We start from the raw sequence: 17036 nt of genomic DNA, 5'->3' as shown, positions 1-17036 counted from the left end.
GTAACGGAAAATTAGGAATACATAATGAAATAATATGAAATAATCATAAAGTTTATTATTACAAAAATTGCTGAATATGTTACCCATTCTGCCGAACACATACTTCTGCTCTTCTAATTAAATTTCTATGAACACTTTCTAACACATTGGAAGTGTTTATCAACATAACGTCAATCGAGACAACGATCTACAGTGAGATCCGTTATAACGAGACGTGATAAAGTGCACGCGTACCGAGCGAAAATTCAGAGTCGATTTTCTCGAAAACAAAGCCTCAAACGAAAAATTTTTATTCTATATTTTCCACTTCTTTTTTCGCGTAGAATCACCCCCTTTCCGCTTCTACCACCAGTTACCAACCATCCTGTATATATGTTTTATATACATATGCTATTTAATGATTATTACCATTATATATATATTTTTATATATTTTTTATTTCTTTTTGTTCATACATTTATAAATTTATATTATTGTTACTCGTAATCGTACATCCTTTAAAACAGAATAACTTTTTTAAAATTAAACCAAAAGAGTTGTTGTTCTGAAAAGTTAAAAGGATTAATTTACTAGATGACGTATAAAAGAATTTCGAAAAGATCGCAATTTGTTGGAATCGCGCAGAAAACAGTACAGCTAGGTTTTTACAAATTTCATATCTAAGGCTGCAACGAAGATTTTAAACATATGTTTTGTACATTTATATCAATTATATACATGCTCAACATTTTATCGAAATCGGTTAACGTTGCTATGAGCTACAAACGATTAAAAATAGTGAAAATTGCAATTTTTTTACTAGCACTACTTTCAGCTTATTACTGCAATAAATTTGAAGATTCCGATGTCTACGACTTGTTTCTGCATTAATCGATTTTGATGAAATTTGCAGCTTATGTATATGTATATGTATACGTGTAACTGACATAAATCTACAGAACGTATTTTTTAAATTTTTATTACAAGCTATACTATTTTACTACTTCACTATGTTCTTCGCGATTACAATTAAATGTAATTTTTCGAAAAGTCCTTTACATGTCATTTAGTAAACTAATCCTTCCAACTTCTCGAAAAAGCTCAAGTCGTTTGATTCAATGTTAAGAAGCTTACTCTGTTTCAAGTATGAACAAATTTGTGTACGTGCAACTGTACATGCAAATAAAAACAAATAAATAGTAATAATAATAAATATAAAAATATATACAACTAAATTTCTTTAAATTTCTCAAATAAAGCTATATTTATATTTAAATGATCTTTCTTATTATTTTAAAATAATATTATTCATTCTTTTTTTATATGAGTCTATTTTTTACTCTGAAGTTTGTCTTTCACCTCTTGCTTTCTGGAGCAGCGTTATAGTTGGATTCTGAGCACGTGGCAGATGAGGTGTTGAACTTAATGAACTTAATCCTTGCGAAGGTGCTGAATGCGAATTGACAATTCGCGTACTGCTGTCGTAACAACTTCGTGACGTTTCTTTCTTTTCCTCTTCCGTCTCCCAAGGTGGTGGGGCCTCCTGTGTACTCTGACAAATGATATGAATGGAGACAGAGCGTTAATGATAAAGGGATATAAATTTCTAAAGCAATTCTAATTTCTATTAACACTCGTGTTGTTAAAATATTTATACAATTAATAGCTGATAATAATAAATAGACTTAAATGATTTTAAATTTTCGAAAATTCAAAAGTACCTGAATCCTGATTTTAATTCAATGATGTATGTAATATATTAATTATGTAAATAAAATAAATCTTCACAAATCTCGAAATATTATACATTACTATGCGGTGACGAGTAAAAGAGTAAACACATTCCGCTGATTTTATGTAAAAGGCGATGCTACGACTAATTTTTCAAGCGATCGGTGAAGATTAGGGTAAGAGTAACTACAAGCTGCATGTGATTAACGAAGTGTAATAGTTCATTTTCATTACCATTGATAATGTACAGAACATTTTGCAAAAATGGACATCTCAAACCACGTTTACAGTTTTGCGCTTTAATTATACTCGTCGAATCAAGGTTTCAACCTAGTATTTCGTCCACTTTCCTTTACTTTTTTTTAATGCTTTTAATCTACGAGGCATACTGTCAATTAAAACTGTACCAGGTATGTAAATATGAAACCGGAATTTTTGTATAGAAAATACACGTTTATTGTATGAAAATGATTAAAAATATTTTATTCGAAGTATTGCCCATCGCTAGCTATACATTTTTCCCACCTGTCTGGCAATTGGTGGATGCCACGCCAAAAAAACTGTCGCTCTTTTAAGGCAAACCAGTTATCCAGCCATTTTCGTACATTTTCGTAAGAAGTGAAGTGCTGGTCAGAAAGTGTGTGTCCCATCGATGCAAATAAATAGTAATCGGACGGAGCCAAGTCTGGTGAGTAAGCCGCGCGCGAAAGTGTTTCCCAACCGAACGCTTCAATCGTTTCCTTGACAGGTTTTGCTGTATGTGATGGTGCATTACCATGAAGCAAAATTACTTTGTGTTGCCTTTTTTGATATTCTGGTCGTTTTTCACGCAAAGCTTGATTCAAATCGATCATTTGTTCTCGGTAGCGCTCAGTATTAACGGTTTCGCCAGGTTTTAACAGCTCATAATAGATCACGTTTCACGTTCCACGTTCTTCGTTCCTCACGTCAAAATTGCCACTTTTGAATTCTTGAAACCACTCAAAGCACTGTGATTTACCAAGAGCATGTTCACCGTAAGCTTCGACAAGCATTCGATGCGATTCTGCAGCAGTTTTCTTCAAATGGTAACAGAAAATCAATGCTGTCCGCAAATCGTAGTTTCCGGGCACAAAATTCGACATGTTCAACGCTATTACAAACTATGCTGTTGTATGAAACTTGTATCGTTCTGAGTCGAAAATGTTTGTAAGATGTCAACAAAGACTTTTGGCATCCATGACGCAGTTTAGGGATAACTACAGTATCAGCTAGGGCCATCTATAGGCAAATTCCGGTTTCATACTTACAGACCTGATATATATTGTTTTACAAGTTTCAACAAGGAAACAATGTGATCATAGCCGCTTGAAGTTTCTTTGAGATGTATTTAAAATAAACAGAAGCGGGTAGATTTAATAATAGCACAAAATTCTTTCATAGATCTAATATTATAATAAAAATAAATAAAATAAAAAAGTAAATATAATAAACCTTTAAGTAATGTTATATTTCGATCGTTTCAACAAAACGTTTACATTTCGTATTTTTAGTGGGATGGAAATGTGACTATTAAATCTCCCTAAATTTTGTGGGCGAACAAAACGGATCGTAGCATATGTCTCTTGATAACTTACTTCTTGCTGCGCTGGCTTTTTCCTGCTCAGAATGGGGCTTTCGAATTGCACCGGTCGAAATTCCTTTTTCTCAGGAACTGGACTGGTTCCGGCGCTGGAAGGCGTCCAGACAGGAGGGATTCCAGTATCCTTTGGAGGTTCTTTCTGTTCAGGACTCGGCTCCTTTGGGGGTGGCGGTGGCTCGCTTCCAGGTGACCAAACGCCTAGTAACAAATATTCGTGTTAGTAAACCATAGTTATTAATATTTCATACTTATAATTGTTAGACTGTAGATATTTATATAAATTCATATTTTTATGGACATAATTAAAAAATGAAATGTAGGTGTAGACAGTTGTTTCACTTAATAAATATTAGAATAAGTACTATATACTTTAGATATTTTATATATTTCAATATATTATTTTATATCAAATATGTAAATGCACTGATAATATATAATGCATTAAATATATAACAGTAATAATAAAATATATAATGCATAGATATATTATGCATTCTCTGCATTTTTTCATTTTCAAATTTTCTATAAATTCATAAAAATCCGCAATCTGATAATTGTCATTTAACGTAATGTTAAAACTTGCACATTAATTAGGGAAAAAGTATAAATACAAACGAGATACGTGTTAGGAAATAATTCATCATGTAAAAATTATACAATGGATTGTAATTTATTGAGATAAATTGTATTTGTACTAACATATATAACGTGTGTGCGTGTGTGTGTATTATTTGACATTTTGCGATGAAACGCGAATATTTACCGAAAAAGTTATAGTCAGTTTTTCAATAGTTCCTACGAAACGTTAAATTAATATTTCATATTATTCCGTGAATATAGTTAAATAATGAATGCGATAGTTTTGTTCCCTTTCAATGTTACAGTTTTCTTAGAGTATTCTTCTAATTTTTTCCTTTCCATGTTTGAAACATACTGCTTGAAAAATTCAAATATTTCTTAAACCCATCTAGTAAACAGGAAGTCCACTTGTCCAATGACTATCTCTAATAAATCTCTAGGTATGTAAAGTTCGAGGATTATGCAAAATAGGTTTTCACCTCTTTTTAAACATTTCTGGTGCACAGAATGGTGGCTTTCTCAATACCATTCGCCCTTGTATCGTAAATTTTTCTTTCAGAATAAACTCTCCATCATAACATTGCCACGTTTTAGACATGTTGAAAATGACAACGTGAGTTCGCGCTCGCCATCTATATGCAGATGCGCTAGTTACAAGAAATAGTAACTAGAAGATAGTTCTACTTATAATCGATTTAATCGATAGATTAAAGATGTCCTTTTGTTTTTATCCCTAGTCCATGTAAGAATGTGCAGTAAAGGTTTTTCGGCTCAGAACAGTGACAGATTTATCCAAAGAATAAAATAATAGCTATTGTGACCCTACCTCTAAATACAGAAATAACAACAAGACATTTTGAAATAAGAGGTTAGAACAGTTTTGGAAGAACGGAATCATTCCGACAATCGACGAGGGACTTTCAAAGAAGTGAAAATATAAAATTACAATGTTGTTTGCAATGTAGCGATACTTTTTACAAAATAAATCAACGATTGTGGGATGCCGGTAAGTTAAAACCTGCGAAATCTGGCGGACGAATTCAGCACGACGATCCGGACTTGGGAGATAAAATACTGCACCTTATTCAAGAAAATTCAAGTAGGAAAAATCTTTTCAAGTGAATGAATCAGAAAATCTAACGCAATTCCAATTTCTCCGTGAGGATATTATTTACTGATGAGACAACATTTAATAAATGTGAAATAACAAATATACGTAACGAACATTTCCAGGCACGTGAAAATCCACGCACATTGAGATGGTTCACGCAGGATGGCGCACCACCACATTCTACCAGCGCAGTGCAAGGTCACTTGGGCTGTTTTGGAAACAGGTACATACTTTGTTAAAGATCAATTTCTCAATGACGCGTGTAAAGTTTTTGACTATTATGAGCTCAGGATATGCGGTTCGTTAAAAATAATTACAAATATTATGAGGTTTAGTGTGCAACAAAAAAAATTGTTTTATTTTAAGAACTAAATGATAGCACACTCTGTTGATATGTTTAGAAATTACTCAGTAGTTCATGATCTATCAACGAGTAAAGATTACAGTACAATATTATATAAATTTATAAGTATTTGGGACGCGGAAAAAAATAAACGAGTCTGAAAAAAGCAAATTCTTGAACTAAAACAACAACGGTTATCAGTAGCAAAAATATCGAAAGTAGTAAGAAGAAGTCGTAGAGTAATACACAATTAGTCGCCCAATTAGTCTTCTATCTACTTTGTCAAAACTATTCGAGAAGAACACCACTCCTAGAGGATTTGAAAACACTGCCAGATCATCAATTCCGTTTTCGGAAGCAACATTCTACAATAGAGCAAATCCATCGCATAACACATAATATCAACCAAATCTTAGGAAAGAAAAAATATTGCTCAGCGGTATTCCTAGACATTTAACAGGCACCCGACAAAGTATGGCACGAAGGGCTTCTATACAAACTTAAGAAAATCCTACCACACACCTACTACCCCATCCTAAAGTCCTACCTAACCAAAAGACAATTCATGGTTAAATACTTAGACGCCACAACCACAACATTCCCAATAGAAGCTGGCATATCCCAAGGAAGTGTCCTCGGACCCCTGCTGTTATCCATCTACACTGTCGATTTACGAATATCAACAGAGATAACTATAGCGATAATTGCTGACGACACAGCGCTATTAGCTTCCCACGCAGACCCGATAATTACCTCATCCACGCTCCAGCGAGGTCTCGACTCTATGGAAAAGTGGTTTCATAAATGGGGCCTCAAAATTAATGAAAACAAATCTACACATGTAACCTTCACGCTGCGAAAACAAACCTGCCCTCAGGCGGCCATTAACAATATAACAATTCCTAACAAGGACTCAGTCAGATACCTGGGCATGACTCTGGACAGGAGATTAACATGGAAACAACGCATCATAGACAAATGGAAGCAACTCAAGGATAAACTTAAAAAACAAGCGCGCGCAGCCTCCGAGCCATTCGCACGACTTGTGTAGTACGTACTACGGGCTATGCCCGTAATACTTACGTCTGACCCGATTATCGTACTACGGGCTAGGCCCGTAATACTTACGCTTGGTCCGATCATCGTACTACGGGCTATGCCCGTAGTTGTAGGTTAAGAGGTTAATACTCGTTTCTAAACACACTATACACGCACACTACAGAAGCATTACTAAACACACGCGCTTATCATACACATCACAAACGAGGTGCAAATTCTACGTAATTTCAAACACTATGCAATTTCGTGGTACATCTTGGATAATTAGAATGTTGGCGGATACTTTTCATTTAAAGTGCGATAAAATGACGAAAAAGATCGTATATCATATTTTTATACGTCGTTGTAAAGGAAAGACTGTTCTTAAAAGTAAAAAGGTAAAGTTTCTATTAAAATCAACATTTATTTGTTCCTCATCTTTTAAACATAGTTTATCCTTTGATTTTTAACCGATAGAATAGATAGAATAAAACAACGTTAATGTGACGGGAAGATAAATGATTAAATTCACAAATTTGTTAACTGGAAATAAAGAGATGAAATTTCTGTATGTTCAGATATAAGATCATTCGCGTTATTGATGAATAATAAAATAATGTGCTGAATCTTTTGTTTTGTTACAGTTACCGTGACTGATACCAGGGACAAATTAGTTAAGTACATATAAAAGTTAATAATTGAATATTCAATTACAATATAATTAAATATATGAGTTATTTCATAATATTTGAAGTAGAAAATAAAAGAGACAAAACAAATGTTTCCTTTGCATTAAAATTATCAAGTCAAAGTATCATACATCATCATTAATATAAATTTGGATAATATGACAAACAAATGAGTAACGTATCTTTAATTACAAACAGTAGGAATACAATATATATAGTTACACGATATAACAATAATTATCTGGATCTAGGAAACGTGAATAAAGGGAAGGAGAGAAATAGAAGAAAAGAAGAGAAGAAGACAGATTGCACCGAACAGAATAAAAGAAGAAAATATGGCAAATTAAGATGAAGAGAAAATTGTAAATAAAAGCGTTTAATCCATAGAGTGTGGTGGCAAACAAATTATGAAACAAGATAATTCTTCTATTTTTCTGTATTGATTATTCCTAAGTATACATATAACTACGCAGGATATGATATATCATATGCATGTAGGATTTTGGTTTGAAGAAGTATGTTTATTAAATTTTAAAGAACGAAAATTGAACAAGAAACCCAATAACTCGATGTTTCACAATTTAGCACAACACAATTCGATACAATTTGTATTGTACAACTTATACAACATAGCACGATAAAAAGCAACACGATCCAATACGTTTGTAAACAACTTCTTGCATAATACGTTGGTGCTCTGGCAATTCTTGATTTGCGACTAATTGACAAGCGATCCTGAATTTTTTAGAGAACGTCACACATACACTTGAATTTTTTGATACTAAATAATTAAATATGTGTGATTCGACCACATTTGATAGCACGTTAAGAAGGTTCCTAACAAACACAAAGATGGTATCCCGTTGGGGATGGTCACCCACATGATAATCAAACAGTTAAAAAATTCTACCAAATGTCCAAATTGGCGATTTTTTTGTGGATGCGTGTGTGAAATTTGTATAAACATTGTTTATACGTGCTATCATTTATTAATTATTTATGGAGGCAAAGGAAAAGAGAAAACATTAATCCTGCCCACTCAAAAATTCCATAAGACGGTTTCCGATATGCTGTTATGGATTTTAATGAGTAGGCAGGTATAATGATTAATCTATGATTTTTCTTACAAAACACCGCGCAGGATGGTTTACATCTTCGAATGTCATAGTCTTCTTCTCTACTTGTATGAGGCAAGCACTGCCCATATATATTGTTTGAGTTGAGAATCGCTGCTTCGACTGCTTAGACTGATCTACTTCCGTTCGTGTAAGAAGGTTTGCTCGCGTATAGGGATTATTTGGGCTAATTATGAATAATCAATGACCAAAAAACAAAGCCGATAACAGTTGTTTCATTCCTGATTTTAATCTTATTTTAACTTTAAGAATCGCCCCTTAAATTCTTTTACATTTGTAACTGAACACCCTGTATAGAATCTCCATGTGTAATTTGAAATTTCTTGATTTAATGCTAAAAGTGTTATTATAGTGAAAATACTGTAAATGAAAACATTTATTTACATCTGTAACTGAACACCCCGTATAGAATCTCCATGTGTAATTTGACATTTCTTGATTTAATGCTAAAAGTGTTATTATAATGAAAATACTGTAAATGAAAACATTTATCTACATTTGTAACTGAGCACCCTGTATAGAATCTCCATGTGTAATTTGACATTTCCTGATTTAATGCTAAAAGTGTTATTATAGTGAAAATACTGTAAATGAAAACATTTATTTACATTTGTAACTGAGCACCCTGTATAGAATCTCCATGTGTAATTTGAGATTTCTTGATTTAATGCTAAAAATGTAATTATAGTGAAAATACTGTAAATGAAAACATTTATTTAAAAATACTTTGCATTTCAAAATTTCTTCAATGTACTTCAAAGGTAAGTGTTATTTAAGAAGACTATTTTGAATGTTATGAATCATGAAATAGGTTACAGACATACACACGTAAATATATGTACACATATAAAACATAAAGTGTTATTTATGTTGGCAAAAGCTTATAGGTCAAGAAGATTAAAATTAGTATCATCATACAGAATGAGTCATGAAACATAGTCAATTTAGATCATTCTGTTGTTAGTGAATTAATAGAAAAAATTGTTGTTTGGTATAACATGGCTCAAAGACATCTTTAAAATGATTATACTAAAGTCACATCTTTTCTTTCAGAATTTCCAAGTCCATTTTCAGTTTCATTATAGATGAACCTATAATTTTGTTCACGCCTATCTTTTAGTTGATATTTAGACGAATTCGACATGTGTCATAACAAATATCCTTTTTCCACCTCATTACAAGAAACATTACAAAGATATCCTTTATCTTGATTAAGACGATATTCAAACCGACGTCCATCAGCTGCAATACACTTGGGTAAACGCAAAATTAATGACTGCTTCACGAACTTAGATCGATATTTGTTAAATGTTTCCTCTGTTTAGATAGACAGAGAATATAATACTTATCGAATTCGTCTTAATATATCTTATACTCGGTGAAAGGAAGCGCAAGAAAATTAAAAGTTTATTCATAAAAAATTGAAGACTTTGAAAATTCAAAAACAGAAAAACCTAAATAATAGAACAACAAACAACAAAAATGGAATTTGTTATAATTAGCTTAAAGGTCTCTTTGGACCATGTTATACCTATTTCATGTTTTCAATCAATCCATTAACAACAAAATAGTCTAAATTGATGATGTTTCGTGATTCACTCAGTAGGTATGGTATAATTTATCTATGCGCATATACAGAGTTGTCTACTTAACTTGGAACCCACGCTTACGAGAACATATGAAAATGGCAACAGTGTAACGTGTACACTTACTACTACAATCTAATGTCGTTCGCCATCTACGAGCTGTTGCTAGAAGTATAATTAGGCGAGAACACAGAGCGACTTAGCTGTCAACGCAGGACTTTAAATTTGACATCGCAATAAAGAGAAAACGATCGCTGAGAAAGTAAGTCTCGCGTTTTCGCCCGACGGTTTCGAACTTCCGTGTGCTCCTGAATCTTCGAAGTAAGCAAGCGCAGTTCTGTTCCCAAATGTAGCTCAATTTTTTTTCTGTAACTGATATCTTGGATTATGCTTACCTGAAATGTGATTACAACGTAATCTTTCTTTTTTATTTAAAACTGCATTCAACTGCGAAAATTATTAAAAAATTGAAATTATTCACATTCTTACGAACATCGAGGTCCTTTTTCCATTCCGTCGGTTAGTTTTCAATTTTAACGTATAAAACATTTTCGTCTAAGTTTTACGTCAAAATTTTTAAATAACGATCACTTTCTACGAATTGTCCGGTATTATCTGATTTTGGATCGCTCTGTCGTTAAATACGCTGAATCTAAGAATATGGAATATGGAATCTCATATTTACTACATAATTAACCTAGAATTCATATTTAAGAAGTCCAGTTTACAAAAACAGAAATTAATTTAACCCTCGTTGAGTTCGTTCGGACTAGTCGACGAGGGATGGAAATTGTTTGTTCCTTGCTTGCTTCGAAACTTCGGAAAACACATGAAATCGTTGAACAAAAACATGAAGCTCGCTTGCTCAGCGATCATCATCTCCTTATTTTGACGGCAAATTTAAAGTCCACCGGCGACTACTAAACCGCTCTGTATTCTCGCCTAATTATACTTCTACCAACAACTCTTAGATGGCGTGCATGTTATACTGTTGCCATTCTCATATCTTCCGGCTTAAGTGGATAACTCTGTAGTAAACATTTCTTGTATCTTCGCATATGCACGTTGTGCACGGCGCTCGGCCGACCCTTATTTATAAACAGAAGATAAGCGGCCAGCGGTCCGCAACTCACACTAACTTATACGCCATCACAGACGCACAACTATAGACAGAATTCACAGTTCTGTTACTGGTTGTTTTTCACGAATATCTCGGAAACTACGCGAATTCAGCCCTTAGGTACATAGGGAAAAATTGTTCAAATTGTCGACTTCTACAATATAGCCAAGAATAATCAAAATCGGAGACTAGTCAGTCTTTCTACAGATGTTTTTACAGAAAATCCAATAGGATACTGATTATCCGGAATCAATTTTCGGATGGTTTACTTTAGCGAGTTTACATACTTCTGAATCACAGCACCTGACACATCGACGCTGGATCACTCATGCCAACCATAGTCATATAGACTGGTTTGGACGACAGTCACATATCCGGATGTGGAAAATCTTGTGGGGAAAGTAAGGTTTTTAATAACCGGAAAATGTTGTTCAATTTATCCACAGTAAGACGCTTTAATCGAGTAGATAGGATTCCTTGTGTAACGTGATTATATGTTTCCCACCTGAAACCATTATGTAAATCATCTATCGACAAATCCATACATACTGTGGCGGCACTCGACAACAAATACCGCCACTTGACACTAACTAGAAACGGACACGGCAGCGCAGTTGTTAGCGCCTTAGGTTTCGAACGTTCGGGACCCGGGTTCGATTTCCGGCGCCCGTGATCCGATTTTTCTTCCACGCAACAAAATAGAAGAATAATTAGCAGTACCCCAGCGGCGACATCTACAGCCGGCAACTACAACTATCACGGACAACACATACCACCTCAATACAATCGTAACACATGTTGAATGAGCGGCCCGCGGCTCACGGTCTTGCTCCCTACCCCGCTGTTTCACAGAACTCCGTGAAAGAACAAAAGAAGCCGGCATAAAATGTTACTTTTTTATTTAGTGGCTGCAAGCTTTAGATCAACTTTTAGAATTTGGAACAGCAAAAATCTACGTCTGAGAATATAAGTTGGAACAAAAACGTCATATCATAATCATAATTATGTTTATATCTTTATATCATAATTATATAATAATTTAGGTGAAATTGTAGAAACGTTAACTACCCTACAATTTCAATGATTTCTGAATATGTAACTCACATTTTGCGTAATTTTTTCTGTATATATAACTTGCTTTATTTAATGTGCCGCCACAACTACAATGTATTTCTGTCTATCGATGCGAGTCTGTGGCAGCGTATGCGTCCGTTTGGTTTTTATAAAAATTTATAAAAAACGAAAACCGGCCAAGCTTAAAGAAATGTTTGTTATAACTCAATTAAAAGTGAATATTATCAATGCATTAAGCTTAGGTTTGGGTTAGATTTTTCAATCTGACCGTTGTGAGGTAATAATAACGATTATTCTATTTCATAAAATAATATCAATTATTCATTTCTCTATTATTTTTATAATTAATTTATTATTAATTCACGCAAGCGTTGTCGGCTGTCGAGAAGTCGGACCCAAACATTGATGATATTCACTTTTAAGTGAATTATAACAGACATTTCTTGCGGCCTGACATATGCAGTTGTGCACGAGACCTTTAAGCTCGCATAACCTTCGTTTACAAACAGAAAATAAGTGGCCGGCAAACAACACAGCATACGCTGCCACAAATGCACAAGTATATGCAGAAATACAAATGCAAGAGGTGGTATCGGCAGTACCAGCCTCCTTTATCGCGAATATCTTGAAAATTAAACGAGGCGGACGATTATTATTAACAGAAAGGTGTTCAAAATGCTGATTTCTGTAACATATTTATAAATCATCGATGGTTCTACAAGATCACCTATTATTTTCCTCATTTCATACCTAATCATTTAATGTTTATCAAATGAAGTCTAACTGTTTCTCGGTCTTTCTCTCTGTCTTTAACATAGTTATTGGTAAGTTGGATTCGACTTAACGTGTTCCTCTAATCACGTTGACTGCCACGCGAGTTTTCAAAGAAATCTCCGCCAGGCCACGCGTGCAGCAGTACCAAGCGTTCTCTGCTAGGTGCTGCCATCGATAGTTTAGTAATGCGAGACGCTCAAGCGGTGGTCTCAAGAATGATATCTCGTTTCGTTTGTTCACAACATAAAAACCACTAGCTGTTGTTGAATATAACGAAGGAAAGTGCGGTATAGATTATTCCGACCAAATGGTTTCTTATGCCACCACAATTAGAAAAGGAATCAAACGGTACAGAAAACTTGGCATCCAACTACTTCTGGAAATTTCTGTTGTAAACGCTTTGACGGTTTACAAAATTGAAACAAGGAAGAATATAAATATTAGAATATTTAGACAATCATTAGTTGCAAAATTATTAGGGTTGTCTAAAAATACAAAAAATCCTTGCTTCGACGGAGTCAGCATAATATCGCCGTTTGGAAAAATGATTCCGGAAGAAGCATTAGACGCGCATGCAAACTATGTTGTGCGAATAAAAGACGTGGAATGGACCGAACAAAGGCACAAAAGAATTTGAAGAAAACAACAACTTATTGTCCAAACTGTCCCGACCAACCTCAGCTATGTATAGAATGCTTTAAAGTTTCACATTCTAAATAATTTTTTAATAAACCATTTTCGTATTACTTTTATAACAATTCCACAGTTTTATTATTATGGAATATCTTTTCAAATACCTACGACGATCCTTCGCAAGTAGTCAAATAAGCGACACCCGAATATAAGTTACGTGGCCTGACTAGAAACTTTGCTGACACCCGAATACAGGTGTCGTGGCAGTCAACGTGTTAGGACGAAGAAACGATACTTAACGCTGAATTTCAAAATTATGTTACTTTTTATACCGACTTCGGGAAAGAAGGAAGGTATCTCAATTTGATGAGTTTTGTTTTTAATGTATGTTCGCCAATTTCTCAGAAATGGCTTAACCAATCAGGATGATTCCTTTTGCATCGTATGAGGTACGTTTTCAGAGTACGTTCTCCCATTGGTCCCATTAAAAAATTTTCACATTTATTTATCGTCAAGTACTGTTTACTATAAGAATCTAATTTTTAAGTATGTTTGTCGAGTGCTCGGTACTAGAATAAGCTATCGGTAAAATTTTCCGTATCTTGTAGAGGTACATCACCCTTGGTCACATTTTTTCAATTTCTTCATTTTTAACTATTGTTATTGCAAATGGCCTATTATTCGGCGATTTCATTTCATTGTGTCATCCATTTCTTTTCACAGGCTTATCGCTCAAAGGGTTGTCGCTTACTTGACCCGTGTCTTTTATTCTTATCATACTTGGCTGTTTCTTTGCACATTGGTTGTAAGAAGTAGACTTCAGCTGTTCCTCTGTAAAAGAAGTTCTCATAATCTTTGCATTTCTCAAGCGCTCTTTCGTCATGCAGTTTACCGAGAATTTGTTCCATGCTTAATCAGATATGGCTCGACGGTCTGAACTTTCCACGCGACTAAGAGCGTCGTAAATTTGGCCCCTTGCAAAATTCCTTTTCCCAAGATCAATTACGGCCCTATTCTGTAATTACGGCTTAAAAATGAAATTAAAGGCTCCTTGTAATTGCGCTTACTATCCAACTTAGGACAAACGGTAACATTCTTCGTTCAATGTCCCCATCACTTTTGTCATCTGAGATGTCACTACCGTCGGAGATATCAGAATGTAGCCATCGGAATTTTAAATATTGAATGCGACACTCCTCCGCAATTACTCCTTCTTCGTGTACTGCATTGAAAGCAGCCGTGTGGGCAGGCGCTGCTTCAATAATTCATTCCGTACGAACAAATCGTTGGACGGTGGCGTCTCTCAATATAGACTTTAACTCGTGTTTCCATCGCAGGAAACATTGATCTGCGGATTCGTTTTCAGGCATAAATCCACTTTTGTTTTGCTTGTTTTGAAATATACTCATGTAGTACATCGGGTCAAAGGCGTTGTAACGTCGATTCACATCAGAGACAAGGCCACACACCGCGGGCAGGATAGCACCCAGACGTCTGCACATCCTTGGCGCGTACCCTCGATAGTCTTAAGTAGCCACCAGGGGTCTTGGAATTTCCATGGTTAAGGTCCTTCAAATCAAGCGAGTATCTCTTAGATTTCTTTTTACGATTATTGTTTACTACGGGTTAACACGGAAAATTGGCTTTCCTCACGTCTGGTATATTCCCTTAGCAACTTTCTCACGAGGGCGGCTGAAACCCTTCCTGGCCCACCAACCGTCTTAGTATCCAATCGGAGACGGTGTCTACTGCCCTCACTTGCTTAACCAAAATTACCATCAACAAATGCGATAGTCCCGTGTCCTTAGACACACCCACCCCTAGCTTTCCTCAGACACAGTATCGTCAGTAAGATTCACTTATTCTGTATTCCTAGAATAGTCAACATATCTTTACCGGTCTCTACCCTTATAACAGTCGCGTACTTAACGTATCATTGTAACTAAGTTTTACATAACGTGGTTGGAGTGAATTGTGATCTATGTCAATTCAGTGTGTATTCCGTTGTGACTGCTGAATTCGCAATAAAGTTTAACTAAAATTAATAGTTGTGTTACGACTCAGCTATCTTATTTCATTATCCAACCCTCAAGTTACGTGACAGCGTCGTCGGGTCCATCAATGTGTTATCGGTCCTTCAATGGTATACTTTCGTAGAAAAAGCCTACGTGACCCTGGCCACGGGAGTTTGCGTGGTGGGGCTAAGAGAAGACAAAAGGATGCTAGAACAGCCAGTGTGAGGGGAGAAGCCGCAGAGAGTCAGTGGAGGAGCCAGAGGGTATAAGTCGAGAAGTTGGCAGCCGAGTGTTGGACTAAGACGTACGAGGATATTGTAATCAGTTTCTGTATTGGGTATTGCTTATTGAACGAAAACTAAACTCAACTACAAATAAAACATCCTTACTTGTCCTTTTGTCCTTCTTTCTTTCCTTCTTCTTCTTTTATATCCTTTAATAAATTCTTTTATAAATCTTTGATAAATTTGAAAATTTGATAAGGAAACAGCAAAGTCGTTTCGTTTCTTTCATTCATCACTCGAAGCAGTGTATAAGATTCGGGAAGACAATTTTGATTTTACAAGCGTCGATTGCGACAGTAAGATAAACAGCAGTTGATTTGGTGGGAACGTTCATAAAATTAGAAATTCGTGGGCGTCGGTATTAAGATACGTCTAATTATAATTGACCGAGCAGTATATTAAAGTATAATGCTGCGGGGATTTTCTAGAACAATTTATCACCTTCTATGCCAATTTTCATTTCGAATTATTGAAAAATTATTGAGTGGCCTTAATGAGCATTAATGTAACTTCAGACAAACTGGCTTGCTTACATGCAACAGACGTACTACAAAGATTCAAACAACAGATACATACCAATATTACATGGACGTGTTAGGAAAGATTATCAGAAAGATAAATTATTTACTGTCTGTTTTGTTTTCGCCTTATTTAATTGCAAAACAACTTTGGTAAACTGGGCAACATTGTTGTTGTACATATGAATGTATGTAAATATTTTGTCTTGTTACATGTTCAACGTATGAGACACTTAAAGAAATGTTTAATAGCTATTTGACTTTCCTAAATTGAACTGCATTGATTTAACCTAAAACTAATTAAAAACTTATTAATATCTTTCAGAATCATTACCTGATTATAATTTTAAAAGTATACAAAATCCATAGGTACATTCAATATTTTAGTAAAACATTTCATCATTTGTAATAAAACAACACATAACTTTTCCTTCTCTATATCACCTGCATCACTGGATTGCTACTTTGATCAATTATAATACTCTAGATTTTCCATTATGTTTTCTATTATTGCTTTTTTGGTTCTAAGTGTGTCAAAAAGTTCATAAAGAAATGAGTTTTCCATTTAATTTATTCCAAATTTTTAATATATAAATAAGTATGATTTTAATTTATCATATTCTTCTAACTCTTTCACTTTTTCAGATAGCTTTCACATGATTTTGCTGTATACCAGGATCATTACCTTGACTAATAATTTATTAGTAATAAAAATCTGAATATCTTGTATATATACAAATTGCTATGGGATATCTAATATCTATGTATGGTGATGTATATCTATATGCAAAGAGAGTGTTCCTAC

The 17036-nt window shown here is 34.6% G+C and overlaps 1 protein-coding gene and 1 long non-coding RNA gene across 2 annotated transcripts in view; one reads left to right on the top strand and one right to left on the bottom strand.

Moving 5' to 3' along the window:
- LOC105666782 overlaps positions 1–17036 on the bottom strand; it is a 360020-nt gene that overhangs the window by 132414 nt on the left and 210570 nt on the right. Inside the window, exons 11-12 of the mRNA XM_048414120.1 lie at positions 3327–3529; positions 1339–1531 (exon numbers count right to left, since the gene is read on the bottom strand). Coding sequence (XP_048270077.1) covers positions 1339–1531; positions 3327–3529 — 396 coding nt within the window. The remainder of the gene's footprint in view (positions 1–1338; positions 1532–3326; positions 3530–17036) is intronic.
- Positions 4529–8407, top strand: LOC125386886. Its single transcript, XR_007227434.1, has 3 exons — positions 4529–5068; positions 5144–5244; positions 7047–8407. It is a non-coding gene; the product is annotated as an uncharacterized LOC125386886 (long non-coding RNA).

The sequence above is a fragment of the Bombus terrestris genome, chromosome 18, assembly GCF_910591885.1.
Source record: "Bombus terrestris chromosome 18, iyBomTerr1.2, whole genome shotgun sequence".
NCBI classification, from domain to species: Eukaryota; Metazoa; Arthropoda; class Insecta; order Hymenoptera; family Apidae; genus Bombus; species Bombus terrestris.
This window is presented reverse-complemented; position numbering and strand designations above follow the sequence as displayed.